Below are 11,295 nucleotides of genomic sequence, written 5' to 3'. Positions count from 1 at the left end.
GAAATACGAACGAAACAAGTGGGAGTTCAGAGTTTTACCTCAACTTTAAATCATTCCGTGGCACTTCAATGACCGCAGCCCTTTTGATTTTGGTCAAACCGTGGCACTGCTCATGCCCATTGTATTTCCAATTAATCACGGCACAGGAGCGCGCAGACGGTGCTTAATCGGCGTGCTTTAGCACATTGTGCACTTTCTTCCACAAAACGAAGCAGAAGGAAACCGAAGGGCTTTACAGGTCGCGAAATGATGAACAAGAACACAATTATGCGGCCGGTGGGGCAACACGGGGAATCAAACAAGACCGTCACGGTGCACTGCTTCCAGTGCAGTCGTCGCACATCAACCAACCATCAACTGTCGGGCTCCCAACGCGGAGTGCCCTTGCAGACGGGCCGTGATGCAGCTACGGAACGGTATGCAGGTTTCGATGAAGTATCTCCGTAAATTGGTAGTTCCGTGCTCACGCGCTGCTGTCTGCTTTTGAAAGCAAGTGCTTCCTATCGCTTAAGGCGTGAGCTCGACGTGACATAATTTTGATACTCTTATAAGCGTCCTTCATTGCGAGCTTGTTTGTCGTTTGGAGGACGACTCGAAAGAAAGTCAGGACTATTTTCAACGGAAAGGTATCAAGCACAATGTTCATTAGACTGATTACTTCAACGCAATACTTCAGCAGATTGAAGTGCATTACCTATTTTCTGCAAACTATCTTCGGATGCTCGTTACAGGAATGTAATGGAGTGTGTACTAGCTATTAGGAGAGCAACGACAACGATACCATGATGTCTTATTCACGGAATACCGTCCAGCTATCATCCTCTGTTCTCAATCACCAGAATTGATCCAACTGGTCATGAAATATACCCACGATATGCATCATTTTCGACATGATTAAGCTGAAAATAGAGCACTGAAATGGGTTCAATTCGTTCCCTGGCATCCTAGTAGCCTTTTGCTGTTTGCTGATGTATCTTTCGGTCGAAATGGCTCAAACCGGCTCCCATCAGGACCTTCCAGACGAAGAGACCGAGCAGATAGATCAAAATTCCGGCTCATTATCTACAATTTCACTCGAAAACGAGCCACTGGTGCAGTCGTTGGCCGCAACCGAATCGTTCCTGGCAGCTCCAATCGACATCAACGTAGCCCGTGCTCAACAGATCAATCTACCACCGCTGGAGTGGCTGCACTACGAGGCTGTACCGGCCAGCATTAAGCTGACCAACAATGGCGAAACGGTGATTCTGAGTGCCCGATGGGATGGCCCAGATCGTCCCACCATCACCGGTGGCTCCCTTACCGGCCGCTACGTCTTCTCGCAGCTTCATTTCCACTGGAGTGACACGGCACTGGAGGGCAGTGAACATACGGTCGACGGAGCGCACCTTCCGCTCGAGCTGCACGTCATCCACTACGACAACCGGTACGGCAGCCAGGACGAAGCGCAGAGCATCCCCGGGGGCCTTCTTTGTCTCGTGTATTTCTTCGCGCTCAAATCACGCACGAACCATTTCATCGCGCCACTAATTAATGCGCTGGCCACGCTCGCCCTTCCCGAATCGCACACCAAACTGGAACCGTTTCCATTGATCGAACTGTTCCATCCATTCACGGTGGAGTATTTCCTTTACTGGGGAAGCATAGTGGATGCTGCCGCCGGTACTCGGACACCGATTCTGTGGATGCTGTCCCGGTTACAGGAGTCGATTAAGTTTCAGCAATTGAAACAGTTCAACCGACTGCTCGATAGCCGAATGAGACGACCACGGGATCAACCGAAAACACCGTTACCAACATCGGTGGCATCCATCGGTGGGAGACATTTGTTTCACGTGAACCCACGCACACCGATGGCCGTGGCGACGTTGGCGATTGAACCACCGGAAAAGTATGGTCGGTCGCGGGAACGTTGGCTCGCGGATCGGATGGTGCTCGATTGGAGCACCCCGGATGCGTGTCGGCGCTTTGTGCAGGCTATGCGCGAAGAGTTGGCCAAGAAACGGGAGCAAGAGGTTAGGGAAAGTGATGCTGCTTAGCAGCGGTTACTGTGCTGCTTGGTAATGGATTGTTCTCCTAAATTCTAGATCGTTGATTTAAATTTCTTTGTTTATTCGAAAATTGGACAATTATTGAGCGAGTAAAAATTTTAAAAAATTGAAAATCCGCGCTTACATGGTTCAATGCAGCTCGCTACTTTCAAACGCGATTCCTAAACACAGGACCTATTAATATGAAGATTTTAATACATAATCAGTTCACTATTTTCCAGGAAGCTCTGTTGAGTTTTTGTAAAAATTAATGATACCTTTTTTTAAACAATTATGAAAAACTAGTTTTTTTAGGTAGAACCGTAAAATGCATCATTTATTCAACATCAAAAATCTCACAAAACACGAAAAATTGGAAATTCTTCAACAACTCAACGGGCCTACCTTGATAAACGTATAATCTATGAAAAGAACATTCATTTGTATTTTTCTGATGACCCATTACGGAGCTACGCTCGGCATGATTTTTGGCCCGAATCAAAAGACTTGTCCGCCAAGCGACGAACCCGGTTTGATCATTGATCACGTCATCATCATAGTGTGATCACTTTTTCAACTTTAAAATGCTGCCAAAAATCGAAAAAGTTCATTTTAGAAAACAGGCCCTCCTAAATTTGATGGCATGGAAGAAATTGTAACCAAATCTGCCCCAAAGTGCAATCAAATACTCTTGAAAAGTTGCAGTTTAATATGGCATTCACTCTAAAAAAATAGGTTAAATGGTTTCTACGCAAAACACTCTTCAAGAAATGCCCCTATTTTGGTCCCAAATTAATCTTAGCCCCGCCCCCCCCCCCTTAAGTGTTTACGATCATGAGTTTTATTACATCAATTATGACAATAAATGATTAGCAAGGAATTGCCTACTTCATGACCCAGAATAATGTTTACATGGCAGGATTCCATTCCGTTCAACGAATGCACAATTATCTGATGTTGTATGTTGCTCATTGAAATCAGTTTCTTTTTTTTTTCAAATATGCAAAACCGTTCATGCACTACACAGTGGGTGGGCTGCTGATCATTTATAGCTTTTTAGTTGATTTTGGGAAATTACTTCAATACCTGAGGGACGACATCGACTTAATTGGATAACATTTTTATTCGGGGAGTTATGTTGATTTCGATTAAACTCTGCAATGCTCTCCTAGCTGGTTGAAATAAAATAACGATGTGCATAATCGATGACCTCATAAAGCAAATGTGATGCAATATAATTTCACAGAAATGCAGCATCATTCGCCAATGTAAAGGATTAAATTCAACTATTGCGCTGCACTTTTTCCCCCCACATCTGCTGCCACATCATGCGGTTACCTATTTGTTATGAAGTTAAATACACTCAAAAGACTATCTATCTCATGATTCCATGCTGGCAATTTTCATATCTGCAAAACTCTTGCGAAAAAGACACAAAATTTCCGAGATCCTGCACGGACTGGGCCCAATCCTGGTGCCCTTCCTGCAGCTACCGGCCTTTCTTTCGACCTTTCTGCCCTCCAATCGATAACACCCAAATCACGAACCGGGCCAAGGGCCAAGGTCAGCGAGACACGGGGGGATACAACAGCTGAAATGCACTTTCAGTGCAACGGAACGTTCCACCACTTCCCACGTCAAACGTTGCATCGACAGTTGCATCACGGCTGCTAAATGGCGAAATAAATTCGAATTCTGACATTCGATGTTCGATGTGCTGAGAGAGCCGTGCATCGGGAGCAGCAGCAGTAGCATGGAGGTCGCTCAACTGTTGCTGGATTAGTGGCATCTCGGGTAGCAAATGGGAGCGAAGAAACACAGCGCAAATGAAATGGAATAGAAGGATGAGGAAGAGTGGCAAGACAACGTACCGGGGCCATTGGCATGAGAGTGCAACACCGACCTGACGCGCATAAGCCATCGCACCGGGCCGGCTTGAAGTTCAAGGTAATGGATTAAGATATCGCGACAGGCAGGCAGCCAGGCAGGCAGGCACGGATGCATCATGCAGCCGGGACCGTGGTGGCCGAATGCAAGGCCGCAAGCATCGCCGTGTCGGTCGAGTTTGAATGAATGGCATATGTTTGGCCACTGCCACCACCACGCGGTGACGGTGCATCTGGTGGTTTATATGCGTGGTGGAGTGTCACGTTGCGGCCAACTCGTTCCCCCTTTTATGCTCGATATTCCTGTGCCGAGCCTGTTTGTGAGCCGGTCCGCTTCTCGAAACTCGATCATCTGGAAAAGCTGCAATGTTTGTAGTGTAACCAACCGACATCCAGCGTGGAATGGATCCCTATCCCTTCACATTAAAGACTCACTTTAAAGTACCGAACGAGGACACGCAGTGCTCAAATCATGCAAAGTTCCTTCCTCGTTAAGAGATGACTTTCTTCTTCGACCAAAGAAGAGCGCCTCCAAAACAGAAGACCATCCTGGGGAACCGCAAATCTCGCCCTCACTGTTCGCCGTCATAACTTTAATCCTTCACTTGGCCGGCTTATCACCACAGGGAGCAGTTTCCACCTCATTAGCGCCGGTCGGAGAATCTTATTAGCATAAATCGATTGATTTCGGAAAGTTGTTCCTTTGACGCGAGTCCTGACATCTGTGGCTTTCGCGCCGAGAACTCACGATGTTTTGCTACGTAAAGTTCTTCCTGCCATAATCCTTCCCTTGGCAATCTTAGCAAGATGCTTTAACGTGCTTTTTGATAGGCATGTTTATTAGGTGTTTATCGTACCTTGTACACCAGTTCGAGACAAACGATGGGTTCCGCCCGACACTGCTGGATGGAGAATGGATGGAAATCAATTTCTCAATTGCTTGTAGGACGTCTACGTTGTTTGTACATTATTACCTTGCATCAATCGCATCGTCTAGCCCTCTAGCCCTGCCACTCGGCCTTGTGTACTGCAGAAGAAGATACAATCGACTAGAACGATGTGCCTACGACACGATAGTCATCTGTTTCTCTTGGGAAAAACCGAACAACACCATCTCCTGTTCGCTGTGCTCCGGTTGCCATTCTGTCTTATCCTAATTGGCAAGCGCAGAATACAAAACGAACTGAGTGTTTACCACCTTCACTTAGAACTTCACTTTATCTTCATCGTCGCGAAAATTGACAACGATCAGAAAAAAACCGGCTTTTCCGAAGGAGTGCTCGAGGAGTTCCTTAGCTCCCAGAAATGGCAAGACTTTTGTCGGCCGTCGGCAGTTGTTTTGAAACAACGCCGGCCTCAGGTCTGCACCACTTTTTTTTTGTTTCGTCTTAAGACCGCACAACCCAAAACAGTTCATGTAAATGTAGACCGCTGCCGTCGGGGAATTCGGTGGTTTGTGTTGTTCTTTCGGAAATGGAATAACTTGGCCCGGTTTTGCCCGCCAGCAAACATTCTCATCTCTCTCGAGAGCAGCGTGTGTCATCATATCCTCGTCGTCATCGCATGGTTTTGAGCTTTCGTTTTGTGATAAACCACATCGCATCGCATGTGTTGTGGGTGAAACTTTGAGACCCTGGGTCCAAGAGTTTGAATGTTCGAAACACATCGAGCCATCCCACCAAGTTATCCATTGTTCGTATGCGAGACGGTGTGCGATATTTTCGTAAAACACCTGTTCATTACATGAAAGCACGATGTTTACGGTTGTTCGAAGCCAGACAGTATGCCAAAGTTTTGTCTAATCAGATAAACATCAATGGTTCGACGTAAATATACTCAGTGTAAGGTTATGAATACATTTTCCTTACGTCGCCCTCATTAGAGACTCTTTCTAGGATTATGCTGCAGGATTACATCAGTCCCTGGCTGCTTGGTTGAATTCCTAGAAATCGAAAGTGTACGATAGAAGACAGCTGCTGGAGGTGGCTGGCTCGGTAACTAATCCTTTTGTTTGAATGGTGTGGCGATAGTGTACCAAGGTTCGCACTGTGGTGTTGGATCAGAATGTAGACATTCACCACAAAAGACCTTTCGTCGGAATGCAAAATCTCACCGCAAAATGCCACAACTGCCTTCAGGTTGCTGTCGTCTGTTACGTGCTGCCTTCCGAGAATTATGTATGAGCATCCAGCTATTGTTTTGACTATCTCTAACCAGAAAAAATATCATAAGCTGCTGGATTTTACAGAAAAAATAGCAATGGATGCGTTCTATGATGATAAGAATTACCGAGAACATTAATCCTTCTCCTACAATATAATCCGCATAACACTAAGATTCATAAGGAGATAGTAAAAAAAATGCAAGCGCTTCTATACCCTGTATGATTGCAACATAATTACACAGAGCAAAAAGGGTACGAGGGGACCGCTTTTATCCCTTGCCATCTGCGGTTTCTCGCATCGCGTCCACAGGATCGCTTCGACGTATCACGTTACACTCCGAAATGATATGTTTGTATAGCGAGCGCAAATAATTGGACAAATCGGTGCAACCATTATTTATACGATTCCACGTGAGCGATAAGAGAACGCCAGGCAATCGTGCCGTGTGCCTGGCGAAAGAACAGTTGCATTCTAACGGATTGGCCTAAGCGATCGGTGATCGGTGATCGGTGAACGATCCTTTATCAGATCTGCACTCCGCCATCCGCGAATGCGTGCTTCTAATTATTGATATTAAATTACGCACTTGCAGGTACTAATTCTGGCCCACGGCTAACCATAGGATTCGCTGCGGTCGACTTCCTTTTTCCGAAGCACTCAGGGAAGCCATAACTGACGCTTCAATCTCCCATAAAGGATGCAGCAATAAAGGACCAGTCCCCGCTGCTTCCGCAGGGTTAAAGCGGCGATGCCGGAGAAGGGAAGAACAAACAAGGCACTTAGTAGATCGATAATTGCGCCACCATAAAACAACGCCACACAAACACACATACGGGCCATTGCGAGCATGCAAACACCATTAATTATTAATTTCAAGCAATGGTATCAATTCAATCATGTCAATAGCGATTATCGGCACCGTGGCGTCGATTGGTCCATTAAAAAGTAAATGCGCATAAAAATAATGTTCCACCCCATTGCACCGTACTGCTCTCTACTCATGCCTGCATGCATTGCCGCTTGGGCTATGTGGACAGGTTTTGATCCTGCGTGAAAAACCTGCCCTCGAGGCACTGCCGTGCAGCAGTGCCGTGCAGAGATCAAGTTACTCCAGGGCAACGCAGTTGGAGTTGGTGGACAGTGCAGGACTCCGACAATCGTACGGAGCTACGGGCAACTCATCGATCTTGCGGGGATGATGATTTAATTTTCTCCTTCCTCTCGCATACCCGGTTCCTCTGCAGCTGGGGAAGATGCAGCTGGAGAAAAGCTCAGGCAGCTCCCAGCAACATTGACGGGATCGGGATCCTACTTATTAAATCCTTCTACATCCTGCCCCCGGGGGGCATAATTGATGTGGGCAACACTGCGCTTCATTGCGATTGAGTCATTGTGGTAATTATGATCGCTCGACAAAGCCAACGATTCTGATCGCGCGCGAACGGTGCGTGGCCGCTTGCCTTGCCTTCGAACCAGGAGTCTCCCCCCCCCCCCCCCCCCCGCCTTCACACTCTCCGTTCTTCCTTCGATATGTAGCGCTGAGCTCATTGCTATGCGGCGACAAATCGATGAATGTACAATAGCAGAACGGAGCAAATTGTGCTCAACATGTTGCTGAGCATAAGTGAAGAAGTAAAAAAAAACAACCCACACCAGCCCACGCTCTCTGTGCAACGGGTGAGATAGCAAGGTCGTTCGACGGAGGAGCAAAAACAGAGAAACACTGAAATGAACTGCGAACGGAACTCGAACACGCCTTCAGCCACTGGCACTATGCACCAGCAGCAGCAACTAGTTTATGGGGTAATAACCATATAACGAGATGATTGTACAACTGTCGATGAATATGTTATTGCATTTTAATGATACATCAACCCATAGGGGCCCGCCACACTAGAACGCACCGAGCGGGACGATGATTTGTAAGCCGCTGATCACTGATCATGCGCCTCTTCCGATCGTCTCCACTCTCTAGCACTCGACAGTCGCAGCGCGCAACATAATGTCAAGGAAGCGCGCTTGGTTCGATCTAGCCGCAATGCCGGTTGCCGATCGCGGATCGTGGATGAAGATGGATGGAGCGGCCCGGTTATGGAAGGAAATATATCGCGACGTGAGCGAAAGGTGAGGTGGCCGCTCAACGCATCCCTTTTAGCATCGCATCAATCACGGCAATATTGTTATTCGATTACAATGGCTTCTATCGGGCCTTAGAATTAGCGTGTAGCTTTTGCCGCCGGCGACGGATTTGGTTCCGCGGCCTTCGGCCAACGATTTGTTTCTCTCTTTCCCTAGCACAAACCGATCGCTAAGGTAAGGGATGGGGTGTTCGTTCGGTGCGGATTTCCCTGTCATCGTATCACACAGAAGAGAATCGTTCTAATGATAACAAAAGGCGCTGGGTAGGTAGTTGTATGCTCACTTCGAAAGAGTGTTTCTAACATTGTATGTACTAAATTGTAAGATTATTTTTCTGCCTAGCATTTTACCGACCGCACTTGATGTTTGGCGATCGTGAAAATAGCGACTATGATGGGAATCTTCGTTGTTTTCCAAAAATATCTGGAGATGTTTTCTGATCGTACAGATGTTCTATAATTCAACAGCCCGGTTCAATCGTTGATCTTATAGTCTCCCGGGAGTAAAGTATTCCTGAGCGGGATTGTAAGGACTTGATAAATGATTATAAAGCACTCATTGAGTCTTCCATTGCAAGTCTCTTGGAATAAATCGATTTTACTAGCTGTGAGTACACCAAAACATTGATCTGATTCAAATAATTCAATCGACGGCTAAAGATTCTTTTTCCACCGTTGTCAACTTGTATTTAACATGGATTTTGGTACGAGCCACACTTACCCTTTCACAAAATTACATTATGTTAACATGCTAACGACTTTTTGAAGAAGGGCCACGTGGGTTGTTATGTTTTGGTTTTGAGCATTGGAATTGCGCGGCTTTTTGGCACGATGGACTCTCAGCCGGAATCTGCAATGCCCAAAATGGTGCAAATAGACGTTTTCTCGTTATCTAGCATAATGCTAGTCGCTGTTATGTGGGGTGCAACGAACCCGTTCATTAAAAAGGGAAGCATCGGGTACAACAACCTACAGGCAAACAGCAAATTAGGTCAACTGTGGCTAGAGATTCGGTTCCTCGTCTCCCGATGGCAGGTAAGGATGTTTGGAGAACTTGCTGTAAATTTAAATTAGTTCAATTGAACCATGATCTTTTGCAGTACATACTTCCGCTGGTTGTAAATCAACTGGGAAGCATCGTGTACGTGTTGACGCTTCAACGTACGGAATTGTCTCTCACCGTACCGATGACGAATTCCTTAACATTCGTCTTCACCGCCATCACGGCAAGACTGCTTGGCGAACGACAATCCGGTTGGAGTAAGTACAGCGCGGTCAAAGTCTAGAGTGAATTGGTATTCCTAATGTTATAACGCCTGTACTGTTACATCGTTGCAGGAGTCTACTGCGGCATGGCACTAGTTGTTCTGGGAACTATCATCTGTGGAGTCGATAAAATGCTTTGATCGCTGTGTGAACTGCATTAACTAAATCGAGAATTGGTTTATTGTCAAGGCATTTATTGTGATATGTAAAAAAATTAATAATTTGTAGAGTTAATATATTGGTATCAAAAACGTTCAAGACAAATACTTCGTATATCACGCTCCCCACCATTCAGTCATTATATGCTAGAGCAATGAATTTTGAATAAATTTAAGAAGAGATAAACGTATGCCATTTCGGCCACTTATAACTATACTGATTATCAGGTCCTGTCTTATGTCCAATTAAGTTATAACGCTTCCAACGATTTACGGTTTTGTACATTTCAAGACATTAACAACAACAAATATTACAATTATTATAGCTGTTATTCTGCTACAATTATTACAGCTTTTAATGCATTCCCATCAATTGATAGTGATGGTAGATTCGTTTCATCCACTACGTCTACGTTGAGAGGATCTTTATTTGCAGTCTGTCGCATTCTATATGCTGCTTGGCGCTTTCGTTTCAGCCGAATTGACTTCTCTTGAGGTGTCTCTTTCGGCGGGGTCGCATATCGAGCCATCCTGTCAGCTGTTGGTAAAGGTAGATTCGAAACATCCACTACTTCTACTCTGTGATCGGATCGATCTTTGAGTCGCTTTTGATATGCCGATTGTCGCTTCCGTTTCAGCCGAATTGACTTCTCTTGAGGTGTCTCGTTCGGCGGGGTCGCATATCGATCCATCCTGACAGCTGCGGAGGCATCCTCATCCAGTGACGGTGATTGTAGGATCTGATCATCCACTACCTCTACTCGAACAGGATTTGTAGAGGCAATTAATCGATGATGAGATTCCGCCTGATACTCCCGTTGCAGTCGCCTTATCTTCACTTTAGGTGTCTCTTTCGGTGGAGTCCCATATCGAGCCATCCTGACAGCTGCGGAGGCATCCTCATCCAGTGACGGTGATTGTAGGATCTGATCATCCACTACCTCTACTCGAACAGGATTTGTAGAGGCAATTAATCGATGATGAGATTCCGCCTGATACTCCCGTTGCAGTCGCCTTATCTTCACTTTAGGTGTCTCTTTCGGTGGAGTCCCATATCGAGCCATCCTAACAGCTGCGGAGGCATCCTCATCCAGTAACGTTGATTGTAGGATCTGATCATCCACTACCTCTACTCGAACAGGATTTGTAGAGACAATTATCTTCTCTTCAGGAGCCTCTTTCGGTGAAGTCGCATATCGAGCCATCCTGTCAGCTGTTGGTAAAGGTAGATTCGAAACATCCACTACTTCTACTCTGCGATTGGATCGATCTTTGAGTCGCTTTCGATATGCCGATTGTCGCTTCCGATTCAGCCGAATTGACTTCTCTTGAGGTGTCTCGTTCGGCGGGGTCGCATATCGATCCATCCTGACAGCTGCGGAGGCATCCTCATCCAATGATGGTGATTGTAGGATCTGATCATCCACTACCTCTACTCGAACAGGATTTGTAGAGGCAATTAATCGATGATGAGATTCCGCCTGATACTCCCGTTGCAGTCGCCTTATCTTCACTTTAGGTGTCTCTTTCGGTGGAGTCCCATATCGAGCCATCCTGACAGCTGCGGAGGCATCCTCATCCAGTAACGTTGATTGTAGGATCTGATCATCCACTACCTCTACTCGAACAGGATTTGTAGAGACAATTATCTT

At 46.1% G+C, this 11,295-nt stretch overlaps 2 protein-coding genes across 2 annotated transcripts; both read left to right on the top strand.

Moving 5' to 3' along the window:
• Nucleotides 1–986: 986 nt before the first annotated feature.
• Nucleotides 987–2,039, top strand: LOC126574417 (carbonic anhydrase 2-like). The gene has a single exon (XM_050234607.1). The coding sequence runs from the start codon at nt 987–989 to the stop codon at nt 2,037–2,039; it is 1,053 nt and encodes a 350-aa protein (XP_050090564.1).
• A 7,001-nt stretch (nt 2,040–9,040) lies between these two features.
• Nucleotides 9,041–9,855, top strand: LOC126577834 (transmembrane protein 234 homolog). The gene is made up of 3 exons (XM_050239794.1): nt 9,041–9,254; nt 9,320–9,479; nt 9,558–9,855. Exons 1-3 carry the CDS (start codon nt 9,051–9,053, stop codon nt 9,623–9,625), a joined length of 432 nt encoding a protein of 143 aa, XP_050095751.1. The 5' UTR covers nt 9,041–9,050; the 3' UTR covers nt 9,626–9,855.
• Nucleotides 9,856–11,295: the final 1,440 nt, after the last annotated feature.

The sequence above is a fragment of the Anopheles aquasalis genome, chromosome 3 (assembly GCF_943734665.1).
Source record: "Anopheles aquasalis chromosome 3, idAnoAquaMG_Q_19, whole genome shotgun sequence".
NCBI lineage: Eukaryota > Metazoa > Arthropoda > Insecta > Diptera > Culicidae > Anopheles > Anopheles aquasalis.
Note: the sequence above shows the minus strand (reverse complement) of the source record. Positions and strands in the feature narration are given on the sequence as shown.